Raw genomic sequence first — 20,708 nt, forward strand, 5'->3', positions numbered from 1 at the left:
CCACTACTGACTTCTACTTGTAGACATGAGTGTCGCATGACCAGTTTATCTGTAGATTAGTCTGGCTCCTGGATTAGTAGTCTGGATTACTTCTACCTTAATGAATGAAAAAATATACGGAGATAATTAAACACAATTATAGTGGACCCCAACAAGAGGATTCGGTCACGATATTGAAATAAACAAGGGTTAGTGGGCAGCTGTGACAGTGAAGTGCCTGAAATAGTGAGTATTTATTTAAACACAAGCATGTAAGACTTGCTTTATGACTTATTTAAGAAAAAAATGTGGATTTTTTAAATGTGGAAAATCATCTATACCTGATAATACCTGAGCAAAAAGTGCCAAGGATGTGATATTTTACCTTAAATAGGAACCCATACCCAATTTTTTTTTTTTACTTTTTGAGGCCTTTTAACTGCACACTGGAGGAACCAGTGAAAAACAAGAACACACACACACACACACAGAAAAAAAAAACCTTTAACAGCAACTTTCATTTGCTCCTCCATTTCTGCAACAGTGGAGCTTAACATTCGTCTTAAGTGACAGATGTGATGGATTGGCCAAAGCTGCCAATTTGCGGTATGAAAATGCACCGGCCGCCTGTCAGGCTACTGAGGAGCAGATGGGTTAAGGGTCTAATCAGGCCAGAACTGAGTTAAGCTGCCCTGACAGCAACTAGTGGCACTAATAAAGATGAAGTGAGGACGGACGACTTGGACAACGCATTACCATTCCTGTATTTTTCAGGCACAACAAAGCAGGAGGTGAAAATGCTGCTGAAAAGGAGTATTTGGGGGTTTTACTGTCTGTGTATTTGTGTGGTTTTGGTTCATAAACATTCCTGAAAGAAAAACGGGAGGAAGGGAGAGGGAGCTAGAAGGGGGGGAAAAAAATGCAGATAATAGTATGCCTGAGATGGGGGTAGACAGAGATCCGTGCCTCGCTGAGACCTGAAGGGAGGAGGGGTCTGTGACTGGTCTGAGAAATCCTTCCTGCAGGGGTCCATTGTCTACAACCCACAGCTATGAATGGAAAGCTGATTACAGCAGTCAGCATTTTGTATCCCATTGCAGGGGTGCAAAACTAGACGTTGCCATTTTGTCTGCTGTTATTTCCACCTAAAGTTTCTCAGTGAAAGGCTTTTTCTTTTTGCTTTTTAGCTCTAAACTGCAGGCTGGAAGTGTTTTCCTCTTTTCTAACATCACACCAGATGAAGCAAATCCTCCCTCTCCCCATCTCAAAATGACTTGTCTATTATTAAAAGCTTTTAAATGGAGCAGTGTGTTGGCTGACTACCAAATCCATTGCCTTGTTGCCAGGGAAACACATACCCGTGGTCTCGGCTCTCGGTTTTTTTCCCCCCTCCTCCCCAGAGGCTCATATTTCAAAACTGTCAGCAATCTCATGCGCTCACACTGCCTCCTTTCAGCTAAAAGCTTTTTGTGTTGCCAGTGGAGCAGCCATGGAGGGAAAAAGGAGAGTGGATGGGAGTGGTTAGAAGAGAGGGAGGGAAAATGAAGGGCCTCCCTCACTGTTGCCAAGGCAACTTGATGTCACCGTGACATCACACACCACTAAAAGCTTTTAACCGGATTCCTCTCCTGCCTTAGGCCCCATTTTGAGTGCTCTTTCAGCTAGGCTAGGGGGAAGGGCACAGGCAGGACGGTGTGTGTGCCTGCTTGCATGTATCACTCCCCTCACTGCAGATTCAACACAGTAAAAGACTTTCAAATTCAACCTCTAAAGATCCTGCAATACACAGCCTGCGCAGGGCCAAGAGAACCATTTCAAACATGGCAACAGAGGACGCTTTCAGCTACCTAATACCAGGCCACAATGAGAAACACAGGCGGGCCCCGAACTGGACCGACGGCGAAATGAAAGCCCTCCTGTACGTGTGGGAGGAACACCACAACGAACTGAAAATGAGCAAGAGGAACGCCAAGGTTTACGAGAAGATGTCCCAGAGGTTTTTCCAGCTCACCGGAGAGCAGCGATTTAAAGAAGAGATCAAGATGAAAATCACCAACATGTCCTTCCAGTACAGGCAAGTGCACCACATCCAAATCAGAGTTATGACCTCAAACTCCAGCTGTTGCATGACTTTAAACATCCTATTTTTGATCCAACAGGCGACTGAAATCCGCAGCCACTGAAAGTGGGCATGTACCGGACTGGCCGTACTATAAGGCCATCGAGAAGATCCTCTCCAGGCCTCTGGAGAACGGGCGAGTGAGCTCCTTGGAGTTTCAGTCCTCCACTGCAGGTCCGTCCACTTCATCCCAGTCTACAGATAACCTGGCGCCCCTGTCAGAGGAGGGCATGATGGGATTCCTGCCAGAGTACACAGGCTCCTCAGATGAGATGGAGATAAAACAAGAGGTGGACTCTCTGAGCTCTGACAGTGAGCACACACAGGGCTCCAGGTAACAGGAACCAGACAAGACACACGTGGTGTGTGTGTATGTGTATATGTATGTGTATGTGTATATGTGTATCACTGATAAAGGTAATGACAGGTTGATTAAACTTTGTATTCAGTTAATTCAGGGAAAGAATCAAAGTTGTTCCTGTTCAACTTAGCTGAGCCTGTACCACTTTACTCCACCATGTTATTACATGTATTTCCTGTTGCTCAAGTAAATGTATTGTACAACAAAAAATATAGACCTTAATTATAGACATAAGATTTAGGACACAAAATGTATTCTTCTTTATGGTTTCCATTCAGGTTTGTTTATATTTACCTTGAACTAAATGTAATGATTGGATCTGAAAGTAGCTTAAACACACCAAATCATGAAAATTTAATTGCTACCTTGCCTTGAACTGAATATAATTATTTACAGTTTCATTAATATGTGATTCATGAATCAGAAGCTCAGATGGCAGACTACTGACTACTATAGCTGTTTTTATTATTATTATTATTATTATTTCTCATTGATTACCTTGAACTGAACACAATGATTTCCAGTTTCATTTATATATGTTGTAACAGTAGAAGTTACTGCTACTGAGCTAAGGCTAGTTACCTTATTAGCATGACTAGCCTAGCTGTTTTTATTTAGGTGCTGCCTAATTTGTGTGAGATAACAAACTAAACTATGTCAGTTTATCAAATATAATATTTATTGCAATGACAGGAAATGAAACAATTTAACTTTAGCACAGGCTAGGCTGGGCTTAAGTGTTAGCTGTGTAGCTTCATGTGTAGTTCGGTGCTGAGCTGTATTTTGTGGTAACTGAAAATTTCCACTTTCAACTGATACTCAGCTAAGGCTAGTTATCTTTTTAGCAGGTCTGGTTTAATTGTTTTTATCCTCTGTAACTGGATTTAGCTGCTGCTTTATTTGTATAGGATACCAAACAAAATGACCATGATGTTATTTTATCAAAAAATATATATATTCAATTATAAGAAACAGCCAAGAGAACAAATTAAGTAAATTTAGCTTTAGCACAGGCTAGGATTGGATTTCATTCTCTCTCTTGCTTTGGTGTCAGCTGTGTACTTAAGCATTTGGTTTTATGTATAGCTGCAAATTGTACATGCAGTTTTCTTTGAAATAATAGCAGTATAGTGTCCATGCATCACTGCCAATTCAATTAGTTAATTCGATATTTTGCGTTTTCTGGTTTCTGACTTGTTCTGGCCTGTTGTGCTATTTATCCATCTAGATTTTAGAGATAATGTCTGTAGAAATGTCTACTTTCTCTTTAATAAAATGGAACTAGCTTGTGATGATGAAAAAGAAAAGAAAAACTCAACAGTAATGTCTCTGACCCAGTTACTATAGATAACCCAGCAGTTTCATGTAGGAATTATTTTTTTTTTGTACTTAACCATATCATCATGCAGAAGGAAGCGTCCACCTACTCATAGACGAGAGGTTACAGCTTTGCTGAGGAGGATACCATCAATGTTTGCATCCCACGTTGTTGAGCACCACAAGCCGCATGCCATCTAGTTCTATTATATTTGAGAGAAGGCACTCATCTCTATGGCTGACATCTTCAAAACCCAGCAACTTGCAGCAAAACAATTTAATGGATAAATAGCACCACAGGCAAGATGAAAAATATGTAGGGTACTGTCTGCTCTAAAAGGTCCATTCCCTGTTTCTCCAGCTCTCACCCTACTTCAGCCAAGAAAAGGCATGCCAACAAGCACCTCTCCATAAAGAAAAAGAAACTGCAGGTGATGCAGGCCATGCTGCAGCAACAGAGGAAGTCGGGCCGGGCCATAGAGGAGACATGCAGGGAGGTCCGTCGGGTCATGCACCAACAGAACCTCCTCCAGGTCCAGTGTCTGCAGCTGCAGGAACGTATGATGAACCTTCTGGAGAAGATGATTCAGCCTCCCCAAGCCTCGACAGCATCATGGAGTCAGACCAGTGTCAAAGATCCAGGGAAGCCATGTGTGTGAGGGTTTACGACTGTCTCGAAGAGATTGTGATCTTGCCTCATCTATAGCCTCGTTGAAGCAAAAATACTAAAGTGTATGAGAGATTTTAGTTTAATATCAAACATCAAGGTTTATCGTGGTGCATATGTCAAAGCTCTAATCAGTAGTATAGAGCGGTATGAAAATATGCTATTACGATTTCTGAAGGTGTCGTCAGCCTGAATAATCATTCATGGAAGATGACCATGTTAAAATCATAATGACATATGCTGGCACCTCAGCATCTGCTGTAAATCAGGCTCCAGTTGGAGTTTTTATTGTAAGGGTAATTTTATCAGATCCTCTTTCTTGATTATTTGTCAAGTACCCTATTAAAATCACTGTGGGAACAACTGCCTTGAAAAAACAGACTCATCTTGTCACTTCACTTTTTCACTGTGCCAAGATAATTACAAGTTAGGAAGGTTTGATGCCAAAACAGGGCAATTTGTAGCATTATGAGCCAGGAGTTGAGGCAATAATCCCTGCTGTTATTGAAGTGACAGGAAAGGAGCTGTCAGCAAATGGCATCATAACCACACAACTGCAGCCCTCAGACATGTTGTTTTTGTGCTCAAGAGCACCCTGTTTTCAGCTGACATAACTGTCCAAGGTGAATCTCTGTGACTCTCCTCTCTGCAATAAATACAAATCTGACGGGTCCATTAACTCATTCTTCTGTTCATACTCAGCATCTTTGAACTGTGCGTCATCAGTAACCACACAGAGTACCACTCTCTCTGCACAGCCCACCCTTCCAAAGTCCTGCCCCTTTTTGGAACCTCAACTGTCTCCTCTCCCATTTCCTGTATTTAGATATGCTATGTACTAAACTTGTCTATATTAAAAAGAAAAACAAATTTTGAAGATGGAAAAAGATGTTGCTGGGGAACTTATAACTTATAAAAATAAATATAGTCACACACTAAACAGGCTAATGGTTGCTCTGTAGTAAAACTCTAGCTAACTAAGCTAACTAATATACATCAATCATAAGCTACCTAGTTATAGATAGCAAAATGCTAGCTTATAGCCTAGCTTATCTACATCAATTGCTAGCTAGCTAGTTACATAGCATTTTCATAACATGAGCTAACTTACTAACATTATCTTACATTAGCTAGCCATGTACAAAATTTGGGTTTCTTTTCAACATAGATGTGCCTAGCACATAGCATGTCAAAGCACAAGAAACAGGAAAGTTTGATGATGTGCCACTGAGTGCCAAGCTTGCTCAACTGTTACTGGAGCACAGAGCACAAAGGGGTGGGACTTAGGAAGGGTCAACTGGACTGAGGACAAACAAACAACATATTGTTCAATATCGGGTGGCATTGTGCTTTTAGAACTAGATATATGAATGCTAACTTCATGATAGGAACAGAAAAACAAATTTCCTTTGCTGAGATTTCAATACTTTAATATGTAAAGATGTCTTATTCCTATTTGCATTTCTGCTGAATAAAACAAAATGCACAGCCTATAGTCATTTCTTGTCTTTCATTGTTACTGCAAGATAATTACTGAAATGCAAAACACACAGAAGGTAAGGCCTGATAGAGCCAAAATCTTAAGGTCTTTGCCTTTCAGCCTATTTTAAGAGGATTTGGAGAAACTGGGGATTAAGTTGGTTCCATCACACTCTACACCCACTCCATGGAAGTCACTGCTTAATAAAAATGAAAATGCAATACTGTTAGTTCAGTGACTTGATTTGATTTATTAGGACCTGTTTTAGCGCACTGCCTAATATTCTGAGAGCCCACATTTAAGCACAATAATTCATAAAATCCAACACATAATTAACGGCACACATGTATCATATACTGTACATAAACACACGCATTATAATGTACTTATTTATACAATATTCACCTACATGTACATAAATAAAATAGCAATACTCTAAACCTACTGACAATACACTAGTGTGATGATAATTACATTTTGCAGTCAACAATCCAACTGCAGTGCTGTTTTTGAGTGAGTTACTATAATTAATTTCATAATTTAACAGTTCTGAAACATTCAAGATATATACCAAATATTACAACCTGTTATGTTGGTGTTTCCAATAGCAAATAAAAAACAAAGTGTTGGGGTGCTTATCTTTATTATTCCCTCTTTTCTGCAGCGTGTAGGCTGCACATGTGTAGTAAAGCCATGTGACAGTGTGTGCAGCCGTTGCAGCCCTTTGACCAGAGAGGTATTGTTTACAGACTATGAATGTGCAGTTAAGTGCTGCTGCTCCAGTGAGGAAGAGACAGGGGGCGACCCACATGCATAGTGCTGGAGGGATACTTAAGTAATAACAAAAACATACAAGACCACGGGTAAGACGTATATATTTATATATGTTCTTTAATTATAGTGAGAACTTACCATTCAATGTGTTGTCGGGCGATTTAAAATTTAATGTGCTTCTTTGTGACACGTGTTACAGAGCGTACAACCTGTTTTAAATCCCAATCTTTCTATATTTAAGTGGCTTTGCTTATTTAAGAAACCCAGGCTTTTAAATTTGGTTTACTTTAGCACAAAATACAGTACATCAACTTGTCATCGGTGTCAGCCAATAGCGTCACTCCATTCGTTTGAATATCAAACGTGACAGGCGTGGTGATTGGCCAGTACGGGACGTCCCACGCTGCAGAGACGTTACGCTGTCATGGTTACAATGAAAGACGCTTTGTGACCGCCGCCGCCGCGGTGTGTGAATGGGAGGTGGTGCTCTGCGCGTTGCCATATGGACTATTGAATCACGGCAGAAGGAAATGTTTTTGAATAATTGAAAAAAAGGACCTGTGATGTGAAAAATGTAACCGTTTGGAGTCTAAGCAACGTGGATGTAAATACCGCGGGAGTTTTATTGAGGAACTTTTCACCGCTTGGAAAGGTAATTTCAAAAGTTAGTCCTCAAACAGCCTCGTTTTGGTGATAGTTTCCGACTTTGTGTGGCGTTACGTTGTACTAGCGTAACATTTTATAACTTTTTATGACTGAAAAAGAGGGGCAAAAGAAATCCACATGGCTTCGCCAGGTGTTTCCGCTTTTGAAAATGTTTCACTTGTGTGGTTAGTAGAGTATTGGAGCATTTAAAAACAGTGGTTGACTTAAACCAAAGAATCTGGTTGTCATTTAAAGTGTTGTTGGTGCCAGCTGGCACTCTGTTTTGGGGGAGTGGGCGGGTGGAGGGGTGGATGGGAGTAATTTGCAAGCTGTGTTTGGACATAAAAGCTGTGTGTGTCTTATCTCTGACAGATAATTGGTATAATAAGATTGATAGCAGTGTTTTACTTGGTTTACAAATTGGTTTAGTAAGAGCGAAAACACTTAACTTTATTATGTGTGTGTATTTCGCTAAGTCTGTTTTAATAAATGGTCTCAATAAAAACTGTTTTATTCAAGAATGAGAGAATATAATAATATGCTGTGTAATGCAGAGCTGGAACAATCAGTGGATTAGTAAATTGCCAGAAAGTAATTCAGCAACAAGTCTGATGATTTAATAAATATTAAAGAGCAAAAATACCTGGTTACAGCTTCTCAAAACTGCAGCATTATTTGGTCTCAGTTGGCTCTTACCTAAATGTCTTTGTTTGGACATCATATTTGACTTCGGGGTAGATGGCCCTTTGTCATTATTTTGACCAAGACCTAACAAATTTTTATTGATAAGGAATTTGACCAATAAACTGATAATAAATATGGCTGTTAGTTGCAGGTCCAGTATCATTTTTTAGATAGAGCTTCAATGACTGGTTGATCAGTCAATTAGTCTATCAAAAGGAAATCAATTGCAAACTATTTTGTTACTCGATTAATAATTTTGGTAAATTTTCAAAACAAAAGTGTCAAAGATTTGTTGGTTCCAGCTTCTTAAATGTAAGGATTTGTTGCTTTTCTTTGTCATTTATGATAGTAAGTGAAGGATCTTTGTGTTTTTTGAAGTCATCATTTTGTGCTTTGGTAAATTGTAATGAGAATTTTTCACAATGTTTTCTCCATTTTATAAGATAAACAATTAATTCTGAAAATTATCAACCAGTAATGAAAATAATTGTTAGTTGCAGCCCTACTAAAAATTCAATTTAAGACTAAAAACTGTTAAAACTGTTTTGACAAGAACAAACAATTTTTCATTGATGACCCTAGTAAAATACTTCAAATTGGAAATTTACCACAACATGTCTCACTGAAAGCTGATTAGCAGCTGAATTATTGTACTGTCCTGTGTGTTTATTCTTCTGTTTTTATGTTTTGCTCTCTTTATGTAACTGTAGGATGACAACAACACAATAGTGTTGGCAACCTGCAACTGTTTCAGTTCCCACACACTGCAACCTACAACAAAAGATGAGGATACAGGGACAGCCTGAGGGCGTGAGGAGGCGTCTGGATTTAAATACAATCGGTGAGCTCAGGGGAGTTGAGGTCATCCGCGGTCGAGCAGGATATGGCTTTACTATAGCAGGACAGAGGCCATGTCTGTTGAGTGGAATCCTGGAGGGAAGCCCTGCTGATCTCGTGGGACTAAAACAGGGGGATCAAATCATGGCCGTCAATGGAACTGACGTGTCTACAGCTTTGCACGAAACTGTGGTACAGTTGATTGGCAGCTGCAAAGGACCCTTGCGGATGGTGGTGCACGGTGAAGGCCGAATCATGGGGAATCCTATCTTGAACGATGCAAAATTTGGGATTGGCCAGAAAAATGGTATTTACCAAAAGGCGGCTGTTCTGCGCACTATCTCGTATGATAATTCAGGCAATTCCTCCTTTAACTCAAGTCATGCTGTGACCACCAAACAGAGGCCGGTGTCAGAGCCAGACATGTCACAGTGGTCACAACAGTGGAACTGTTTAGCCGAGCAGACGAAGGGAGAAACTTCCAGAGTTGGGGACACCGACTCTGTGTTTACAGACACAGAAGAAGCAAGTCCAGACTGGAGTATTTTGAACGTGACTTTGGTGGTGGGCTACCTGAGCTCCACAGAGCTGATTTTAAACACTACAGAATCAGAGGACGACTGCTTAAAAGCCATTCGAGAGCGAATACGACAGCTGGGAACAGAGCAGGATACCCACACCCTGGTGATGATGAAGATCATGTTCGACTGCGTCCGACTTTGTGACGACACAGGTGCTGTTTTGGCAGCTTTTCCGACTGAGAACCTGGTTTTAGGGGCTGTGTGTGCTGAAGACCCACGCTTTTTTTGCTTGGTCACTACAGCACATATAGTGAACGGCCATGTACCCGAGGATGCTCCTCTGCGGGCCTCCTGCCATGTTTTCTTCATTGACCCAGAGCTGGGAAACCACGAGGACCACATAGGCATCGCCAGACGCTTTGGCTTCAACTGCACTCCAGATCCAGATGCCTTGGGCTGCTTGGAATTCCCTCAGATTCCCCCAGATGTTCTTCACTTTGTCACAGTCCTGTACAGTGACATGGGGGAGCCTGTGGAGAGGCTTCGAGCCAAACTGGACATGGAGGCTCAGCAGCAAGCCAGGGAGAACGGCAGCACCGGCAAACAAGGCAGTGCCAGCAGCAATGGGGACAGTGGGATTGGAAATGCGTCCCCCCCTGAGGAGAGAGCGGACAGGGATTTCCCTTCCACAATCCGAAACCACCCTGGGGCCCACCTCCCCAGCTGTCCATGGGATTATCCTCCGGCTGAAGACCTCACCCCAATAAACCTCTCCAAGAACAGCCAAAAACTTAATCCAGAGCACAGTATCAGTATACATTCCCTTTCAGAGTCACTACCTGGCCCCGATTCCCTCACTAGCTTTTACGGAGGTCCCCCACCCAGACTCGAGTTTCAGTTTAAGCCCCCACCACCTCCTCAGCCTGCTTTGGATAAAAAAGCAAACTTCTTCGCAGATCCTCTAAGAAGTAGCCAGAGGTGGTTCTCGAAGCCAAAGTGGCCAAAAGCCCTCAGTAGTGATCCTGAGCCTCAGGTGATGTCCAACAGCAACTGGTGCTCCAGTGTTAGCCTTAGCAACCTGCCTCCCCCCATGAGCCAGATCCCCTCAGACAGGTACCGGTCAGCAGAGGTCATGATGCTCCCTCCCAGAGAGGAGTGGACCAAAAGGTTTCTTGAACAGAGAGAGAAACAGCGAAAAGATACCAAACATGTGAGTATTTTTAATGTTTTCATTTTAAAACTGCATTCAAATGCATAATCTTCAACATTTTACTCAAAAAAACAATGTACAGACTCATATAAACATAATCCCTCACCTATGAGCCACTTGTGTAGTATTGTCTGTATCTGCAGAGACTCTGCCCTCTGCCTGTATTTCCTTATTTTCTCATTATTTTGCTGCACTCAGGACACTTTAACAACCAAAAAACATTAGCAAAAACATAACTGATAAATTTAGCAGAGAAAAATACAAGTACAATACAAAACAAACAACAGAAAACATGTTGAGTATCCGAGAAGTTCTTAAATATTAATGTGACCGATTCATATTTGCATTACCAGCTAGGATTGTGGGGGATAAAAAGCTTGTTAACACTGGTACCAACCAGCTAACCACAAGTCAGTAAGCTGGTACAGGTACTGTGATGCAGCATTTTACACTACACTTTACAGTTTTTGGAAACACAGGTGCATGGTGGAGGAAAATAACAGGACAAAATCAAAACGCCATCTTTGCTGAAGTTTGAATATGTGACAAATTACAGATTGCCACTTTAATGTTTTGATTATAGATGAAAAGATTTTACTCATGGCTCTTTATCTTACATCAAAGCTTGATTTGTATTTAATTTTTCTAATTATAACTTTGTTTTTGCTCATATATATAATGTATCATTGGAATGTTGTAGCCATGTGTTAATGAGAAATCCTTACACACGGTGAAATGAAATAGTTCCATTGTAAGCACAGGCAGGAGCATCTGTTTCTGTACTTCATTCATGTTTAACACAGCGACACAGGAAGTATTAAATGGTCACATAGAGTCGAGTTTCCAGACACCGAGGGGGTGTTAGTTAGTAAGCCTGCTTTTGGTGGCACCTAAAATGAAATACAAAACCACTATTTCAGCAGTCAATTGGTGCTGAGTGTGAATTGAGCTCAGAAAGCACCTGTTGTAACTCAATGATGTCATTGTGATAAATGTGAGGAGAGAAGGAAGCAGATTTTTGTTTTCATGCTACTGTCCTTGTTGCCCACAAGATGGCCCTGTGTGTCCGTGTAGTGCCGGAAATGAGCCTCCTTCAGGAAATCACTGAAGTGTTTGCAGTGTGTCCATATTAGTTTTTCTCAGCAATTAGTCAACATGAATGTGAACATGTTTTTTGTAAACAGCTACAAATCAAAATTGAGGGCATTCAGGTTATGTCCAGTGTGTACTGGATAAAGTTCAGCCACAAAATGTATAGTTTTTGAACTTAGTTACAGTAATTATTGGTGTTTTTAACCTTATTACTGTAAATATTTGGCTGTGTTTATAAACCAGAAGTGTTTTGTGTCTCTGGCCCCCGGCTTGCATTAGATCAGAAAGACGACAATCTTGCACAGGAAGCCAGGGAAATTACAGGGTAGAGCCCGTGCCATGCAGCCGTAATTATCTGCAATTCTTGAACTCTCCTTCAAACATTAGACACAGTCTCTCCACTCATAAGAATAGGGCTGGCTGCTAAAAGTGCATTATCTTTTGCAAAGTGAACCCGTGGTGGTTCTATCTCAATTCCCATGGTAGTTCACAGTTTGACTGTGAAATTAGTGCTTCTGTACTTTTGAAACAGCATTGTAATTGTTCGTGTTAACTTAATGTTACCAGTTTTCATGTTTTCAGAGAGAACTGTTTGTCATGACCCCCTTTATATGTAAATGCAGAAACTTCAGCAGAGAAACCTGTGAAATTAGTAGACAATCTGAGATTTCAAGACTTTGACTAACTAACCTCAGAGTAACTTCTCACTTTGGTTATCATATTACATTTGAATTATTTTACACTTACACCCCATGAGCAGCTCTATTATCTTTGTGTGTTTTAATTTGACTTTTTAAGGGCTTAAAGTAGATGAAAGCATATGAGTGATGCAGTACACTAGTATGTCTACTGTATACATATAATACACAATATTTTTGCATAGTATTTAGAGCACGACTGATGTTGATATTAGGGATTTTCTATATATTGGCGGATATGCTTACTTTCACTGTTTATATATACATATGTTAAACTTGAAGTAAGTCATATACAGAAAATGCTGCTTATAAAACAATAAATAGAAACAGTCTGCATCATGTTCTGTTAAAAAAAGTTTTAACATCAGATAAGATATATGTTAATAAAGCTGTGTTCGCAGTTAGGCTCTGATAGTGTTTTAAAAAGACTTTAAAATTTATAAACTATTATTTCTTACAATTTTTTCTTTTAGCGAGATGTATTTTCTATGCATTTCCGGACTAATAACTATGATGAACTTTAATGCATTGTCGGATAAGATAAGATAATCCTTTAGTTGTCCCACCATGGGGAAATCTGCATGTAATGTAATTGAATTACAATAACTGTCAGGGTTTCCCCCTGTTAATTGCAAGCCTGATGGCCCGCTGGGCCTAAACATCGGGGAATTTTCTTTTCAGTGGGTGTATTTTTAAAATGGTTTTTAATGTGGGGCCCTGTGGCATCTGTGTCATGGCTTTTCTCAATTCCGTGATTCCGGCTGTGATTATGAAACCGACCTATGCCAGGCCCATTAAATTAGGCCTGACAGCTTTGCTGGGGGGAAACCCTGAACTTGGACCCGGTATTGTTGGCTCACAGTGCAGTAATGCAAGATCAAAACTGCCTACCAGAATGAAATACAAATAAGAGTAAGGGCCTTCATTTTGCTGTCAGTAGCACTGGTCATAGTGTCTTTGCTCATCAGTCTCTCCTTTATTCTCACAGGGCTCCAGGTTTTGGGGTATGGGCGCTGTCTGTGCCTCTAAACGCCGCTCTTCCAAACGCCTCAGCCTGGCACGATCACTGGACGACCTCGAGGTACACACCGAATTTTTCTCTTCTTTATCGATTTTCCTAGAGGTTTGATTTCTTGTATTTTCTCATCTTGTTTAAGTCAGAACATTCATATATTTTCAAGGGCGACTCCATATGTTCTATTCAGAGTTTTTCAAATAGGAACTCCCACTCAGCTGTTAGCAAAAAGCGGTGATGTAGGTCAGAGCGCTGCTGCCCTCCTTCACTCAGCCTAACGTCATCATGCAGAAACTTACATCAGGTGACTTGGGAAAATGTTTTTAGAGGGGCTTGAGAAAAACACGAAAAATATTCACCTAAAATTTTGATGTTTGGATGAATACATAAGGAACATTACTGGGAAACTATAGAAATACATATGTGTATATATATATATATATATGTATATATAAAAACCTCAAAAAAGGTCAGTTTTTGTTTCAAAATGGAAAACGACTTCAGTTTCATGTATATTTTTAAGCTGATGGGAATTATACTATTCATTAAATCAAACAGTCTTCTGTATGTTCCATTCTTCTGGGCTTGTAAGCAGAACAAGCTTCATTAATGTGGACATTCAGGTGAACCATCCCCCTTTCTCATTCTGCTCCGCTCTCGGCTCTTTTCTAACCTTTCATTTCCGCTGCCTTGAACTCTGCGTTTTGCTGCTACACTTGTGGCACGAGGGGGCTCACAAAGTGGTCTTTGTGTGGGCCAGAGCCCCGGTCCTGTTTGTTTGGCCTTGCTAATGAGCACTGCTGCCCGGCTGAATATCGTGCTCACATTTTCTCATATTAATGTTGCTGAGGAGGAACTCTCTTTCTGCATGCGTGTATTACTCATGCACACTGATTCATATTCACAATAACACACGCACACACTGTTCCTACTTGTCATAATTGCTCTGGAAGCACACGAACGGACACAAAAACAAACCAAAAAGTGGTGAACTGTATTGTATATCCACGCATTAGTCACAGTCACACTCAGACACGCCCGCAGACCACACATTGTACTCGAAGGGGCACAGCACAGATCTCCTCGGGATTGTTCCGACACACAGTGAACAGTGCTGCTGTTGAAACTTTGCCGGTTTTGAGCAGGTCTGTCCCAGATGTACAGCCACAGGATTGGAGATGGCTATAAAAGGTTACAGCAGCTGCAGAGGTCCTGCTTGCAGCACAACTTTTATGCTTTCTTTCATTGTTGATTTACAGCATTCACTAGCCCACAGCATGCAAATGTTTACAACAGTGGTTCTTTCCCATTTATGACTGTATCTTTTAATTGCTTATTCTGGGTATTTTGTCTTGTGACCAACAAACTTTTAACAGGGTGGCTACAGGTCCTTAAAAAAAATCTTGTCTTAAATTCACATTTCCTAATAGGTGTTTGTAAAGATCAACAGATGACTGGTTTTATAGTCTGGCTTTAATTTCAATTATTGAAATTGAAAAGTCATTATGATAGATTTTTGATTTCATATTAAAATAGTGACACCTCTTTCATTTGCATTTTCAAGATGGTCAATATGGGATCAAGTGTAATAACGGTCAGCTTTGTTAAATGTTCTTTAAGTCAACTAGTTATTGTCATTTTGTCTTAGTTATCATTTTGAACAGACAGTATGTATTTGCTCAGTAAGAGGATGCCTAAATTGTCATATTTGATATTTAGTTTCATTGTAGAATTGACCTTAAATTTTGATTAAACACTGGCATTAAAATGTGTTTAAAGGTCTTAGTTTTAACTTGCTGATTTATGTAGTTTGTTGTGTCTCTGAGCTTCGAGTCAGCTTGTGTGCAGGGCGAGATCCTCCTACCTTGTTTTGTGTTGGTTTGGTGATGAGTTTCATTACATTTAGTTGCTATGGTTATGGCTTCACAGCAGTTGCAAATTTGGTTGCTGCTATCAAGAGTGAAATTACTTCTTTTATTATCTAGTCTATCGTAATACCTAATAACTGATGCCGCTGTTTTTAGTGCGTTGTTATGAACCACTTGTTGCCACTTTCAGTTAAGTTTAAAATGTAACTGGGAAGCTTCAGGCTGCTGAACTATGGCTGGATAGAGAGCTGGATGCTTTCGCAGTTGCAGCATTGTGTCTCTTACTCCTTGAGTTTGCTTTGTTACACAATGTTTTGTGCACCTGTTATACTTGGACTTCAGACCTCTGCTCTATCAGGAGCTGCTGCTGTGAAACCAACAGGGAGGGACCGATTCAGACACTGGGCTTCACATTCAAGCATCATGATTACTGAAGATTTTCAAGCTCTGGCATGATGGCTGTTGACTGTAAGCCCAAAAAAAATGACTTTAAACAGCTGAAGTTTGGTTTGGCATTTATATATTGTGGAAAATAGGATGTGGTTGTCCATATAATGACAGTTTGTGTTAGATTAACCCAGACTTGGATTGGGATGATGGAATTGTTGAGTTATGAATATTTCGTGGCTATACATTGTGCCGAACTGTCTTTTCAGCCGATCTGCTTCAAACTTCTCACTGGTTCTAAATGGAGGTGAAAATCTGCATTCAGCAAGATGCATTAATTTTTGTTGGTGCAAGTACAGACAGAAGAATGTTTGTAGTCTTTTGCAAGGGATAAAAACAGTTTTCATCAAAACACTAGTAGAAATCCATGTATATTCAAACAATTAACTGTATTCACTGTTGTGCAAACAGAGTTTGTGTTGCATGGAGCCATACTGACTGCAGTTGTTGGAGTGGAGAGCATTAGGTGATCAATTTTTCAATCCCAAACTTTGCAATTTCATAAATGTCATTCAGTAACTGATAACACAATACAAACAGTTTTGATAAGATCTTTTTTAATTTGGTTCTCAAAGAATTAAAACCTTTATATGTAATCAGGATATTTTACTGTTGAAAAATAAACTTGTTAGCGCCCCCGATGGACTCTATGTAACTGGTAGTCTTGCTATACCAGACAGTTGGAGTTCTCCTCACCTTGTTTGGGGATTTTTAAATGTGGTGAACACAGCCACTAACAATTCTACCCCACTTACATTTTTTCAAGGAAACGCCTTACCTGAAATGTAACTAAATATGAAGGGCGACCCTCAGACTTCGGATTGATTCGCTCTGTTGAACCAAGGGTTTGTGAATCTAATGTAATAGCAACAATAGGAAGGTTTCCATCCCCCCTGTTTTTATGTGCATTTTTAATTTTCACCATGGTTTAAAGCCACCCAACTGGAGAATTTGTGCCAACAGCTGTTTTTCTCGGTGAACTAATTCCTAATTATCGCATAATGGTAGGGGATGAAAACACACATTTACATCTTATTCTGCAGATTTTCTTGAAATGTGGTTACATTTGGATGGAAACCAAGTAGCCACTATAACCAAAGTGTCCCAAACATTTCTCTGTGTTGTGATTTCAGCCGTCACACACTAGTATATCTTTGATTAGCTGATAGAGTTGTCATGATACCAGAATTTTAAACCCTGATACAATACTAGTGTAAAAAAAAAAAAAACAATACTCAATACCTCAAGTCCCAGGCACACAAAATGGGATAAAAATAGCAATCTGCAAACAGTGCTGGTAAGGAAAAAGTCACTGAACACTGTCTGATTTTGCTTTGCTGCAAGCCAAATTTCAGGCAAGACAATAAAATCTGAATTGAACTGAGGTCTTGAATTAGCACTCAGATTGTTTTTTTATAGCTCTAGTATTTTCAGTACTATAATTAACAGATATTGTGTAATATTCAACACTTCCTATTGAAAAAGTATTGAAGTACTGATATTTTTGACAACCTTATTAGCTCAATATCTTTACTTCCTATGAGATAACATCCAAGAAATCAGAAAATCAGTTCTCACTGTGCATCCAGCTCATATCTATTCAGACCACATCTAATCAAGAAAAGTAATTTACCCAATGCTGTTTTAAGTCATAGGAGACCTACACATTCCAGTTAATAACACCATAGGGGTTGTTTTATGGTTGTCAAGGGCAATTAGATCCTCACCTAGAACTTACCTCTGGGTTCTTGTTTCAAGGGCTGAGCTTCACCCTGGGTTCATGGTCAGAGATCAGACGGTGCACCCCTGCCAAAGCAAACCAAAGCACATTCAATGGCATTACTAATTATGGCCTGACGACTTACACATATGCAAAAGATCATGGTTCTACGTATGCAACACATTTTGAGAAGTATTTGTGTTTTCAGTCCAGTCAGTAAGGGAGAAAAGTGAAGCCTGAAAATGTACTTTTTCTCCTTTTAAAAGAATCTCTCTACTTCAGAGAGAGAGTATCAACCTATGAAGCCTATAGACTTAACTTGAACACTTATTTATTGACCTTTCTAATGCATTAAATGATGGACCAAAGGGTTGAAGTGTTTCGTTTCTGAAGACCTTTCTAACTTGTATATTGTTGTGAAGGATGTTCTGATGCACTGTTCTCATGGCAAGTTTTGCAAAAATACGTGATAAGCTCTCAGCCAGCTCTTACATCTGGACTCACAAGGACACCGTGAGACTATTTTGAAGTTCACCGTCAGTGCTAAGGGCAGACCCCTGCGGATAAACCCCATATGTGGCCTTGCTGCATGTTGTGGACGAGCCCAGAACAATTTGGACGCGTGTGGCCATGTTGCTTTTTCCATGGCCGGCTGTGTGTGCGTCACAGTGGCTAGCGCAGGAATGATGAGCAAATGCTTGTTATTTTTCTTCACATTACAAAGACTCTGACACGTAGCTTTTTGCAACCCACGCACAAAGTCAGAACAGCACATATATAATCTCGTGCTTTTTGATGCGTCTCGATGTGAGCCTTTCTGCTTCAGTAGAGGGAGAAACTGCTGTTTAATTCCTCTGTTTGTGTTTGCGCTGATTCACTTTCCCTTGCATCGTGTGTGCGATGAAGAGTGTTTTGATGCACGCTGAGCTTTTGTTGTCAGATCCCCTGATGTTTGGGCATGTCGAAGAATGTGGCTGCTTTGTACCTCCTTGTCTTATTTCCGCACAGAGCTTGTCAGAACCCTGCTGCAAATGAACCCACAATCCCACCACACAAATCCACCACACTATGATCTCTTGCTCGTCACAGAATTCTTGTTTCCAGCTCCAAACAGATGCTTTGCGCCTGCAATGTTCAGCTGATGACAGTGTGTTCAACTTTGCAGAGGTGCCACCATTAACAGACTGCTGTGACTGTGTTCACTCTGTCTTCTGAGGTGTTGCTGCATGTGAAAACATCTGGCAATGTGACCTGTTAGTTAATGCACATTGTTCCCATAGATGAAAGGTGGGAAATTTGGGGCACCTCTTTTGCTCCATGAGTGTGAAGTTTCTCCTCTCCTTTTAGGCGTGGAGGAGACATTAGTAGCTCTTGTTTGCACGCCTGCTGGTAATAGATCTATCCTGTGGGCGTAGCAGAAACCAAGAGAAGGCATGAAGACACAGAGACACAGAGGGAGGGAGGTGAACAGAGAGGGAAAGAGGAGGAATTTACAGCGAAGCGAGAGAGAGGGAGACGGAGAGGGAGGGAGGGAGAGGAACCGGCAGCAGAGGAAGAGAGAGGGAGCTTTTGAACTCCCAGTAGCTGTCAGGATTTTCGGCTCTCTCCTCCCCCGTTGAGCTCTGCCTCTCCGCACTGCAAACACCCGACTCGCACACGCACCGCGGAGCTCCAGCGGATGGACTCGTTTACGCGCACCAGGCGTGTGGAGCAGCGCTGAAGACGAGCACGCACACAGCACCATACATGGAGCAAACTTTAACTCTCAACTCTGTAAGTCTTGACATGAAATTCTGGACTCTTAATTATTTTGTCTGTTCTGTTTGGTGGTGATGCCATCTTCATCTTTCACATTACTTTTCCTTCTTTGGGCTCTTTGTAGCTCCTGTTGTAGCCTTTGAGTCGCATACAGTGGTTAGCTTGTGTGGTCTGTCAGAGGAATGTTTTGACCAGTGCCAGCTGAACTCTCATGTGCTGTATGACACACACTGCACCGCTGTATACAGCAAAATGTGGTCCAGTATCTATATCAGGATGCACGCTGACTTTAAATTAGACATTCTACTAGAAGGGGTTTTGTGAAGTGACCCAAGATTATTCTCGTAAACTGCACTATCAAAGGTTGCCTATGGGCCTTTTTGAATGAAGTGCGCTCTGTTGCACTGCGCTCGCCCTGAGAAGTGACCTCTTTTCACAATGATTGGACACTGGAGAAGTTGGGTACACACTGAGGGGAACTGAGATCAGAGGTTGTTGTTGAATCAAATTCTCAGTGAATATTCCGTTCAATTATGTTTTTAAGCGATCGTGTAACAGCCGCAGTTGAGTTTGAACCTGAAATGGTTGCCTTGGTTTTGCCTTGCCCCTTTTGGCTTTGTGCGGGCATGCCCGGGCTCTGATTCACCAGCCCTTTTATTCACTTACGCACAAGCTTTGCTGAAATACATCCTTTTTTGTGCTGCATGACTACTGCATGATATTTTTTGCTCACACAGTATGTCTTAAATAAACTTCAGTATATCTAAGCAACCAGCCTATATGCACCTAGAAGTTTAGTTCTGATTATTATTGACACCAATTAGATGCTGTACTTCATTAAATGAAATCTTGCCTCTTTTTTTGGTGGTACTGCATGACTACTGCCTGATCTTTGTTGCTCATACAGTATATCTTAAATTAACTACAGTACATCCAAGCCACCAGCATATACTCCCTTACAAGTAATGATTATTATTAATATTACAATAGCTGCTAAAATTAGATGCAATAGTTTATTAAATGAAATATCCCCTCTTTTTTGGTTGTTACTGCATGACAGCTGCATGATCTTTGTTACTCATACAGTATGTCTCAAATAAACTACAGTATATCCAAGCTACCAGCCTATACACGCTTACAAGTTGAGTCCCGATTGTGATTAATATTATAATAGCTGCTAAAATTAGATGCCGTACTTCATTAAATGAAATTTTCCCTCTATTTTTGATGTGGGTATTATGACTGGAGAAGAAGAGCAGGAATAGTGTGTTCCTGGGGATTAGCAGCAGAGGGAGGAGAACACGACACACTTTTATCTCGCTGACATCACATGGCCAGCTCTGGAGTGTGGGTGGACAGTTTGCGCTCACGAAATGTGTCCTTAGGCTAGCATTATAGGATGCAAAGACTAAACAGCCTGGCATTTTCGAAATGTCTCCACTATGATTCCTCTTCTTCCTTTCTCTTCTCCCCGCAATGCAATTACACTGACTGATCTCTCCAAACCCACCACGAC

The 20,708-nt window shown here is 40.7% G+C and overlaps 2 protein-coding genes across 2 annotated transcripts in view; both read left to right on the plus strand.

The window, feature by feature from the left end:
• The first annotated feature begins 1,500 nt into the window (after positions 1-1,500).
• msantd1 (Myb/SANT-like DNA-binding domain containing 1) lies at positions 1,501-5,352 on the plus strand. The gene is made up of 3 exons (XM_084713005.1): positions 1,501-2,053; positions 2,139-2,432; positions 4,138-5,352. Exons 1-3 carry the CDS (start codon positions 1,800-1,802, stop codon positions 4,433-4,435), a joined length of 846 nt encoding a protein of 281 aa, XP_084569131.1. The 5' UTR covers positions 1,501-1,799; the 3' UTR covers positions 4,436-5,352.
• Positions 5,353-7,048: 1,696 nt separating this feature from the next.
• rgs12a (regulator of G protein signaling 12a) overlaps positions 7,049-20,708 on the plus strand; it is a 52,620-nt gene continuing 38,960 nt past the window's right edge. The window contains exons 1-3 of the mRNA XM_084712296.1: positions 7,049-7,349; positions 8,737-10,594; positions 13,373-13,465. Coding sequence (XP_084568422.1) covers positions 8,810-10,594; positions 13,373-13,465 — 1,878 coding nt within the window. The 5' untranslated portion in view covers positions 7,049-7,349; positions 8,737-8,809. The remainder of the gene's footprint in view (positions 7,350-8,736; positions 10,595-13,372; positions 13,466-20,708) is intronic.

This window comes from Lutjanus erythropterus, chromosome 23 (assembly GCF_056507025.1).
Source record: "Lutjanus erythropterus isolate fLutEry1 chromosome 23, fLutEry1.hap2, whole genome shotgun sequence".
Taxonomy (NCBI): Eukaryota; Metazoa; Chordata; class Actinopteri; order Lutjaniformes; family Lutjanidae; genus Lutjanus; species Lutjanus erythropterus.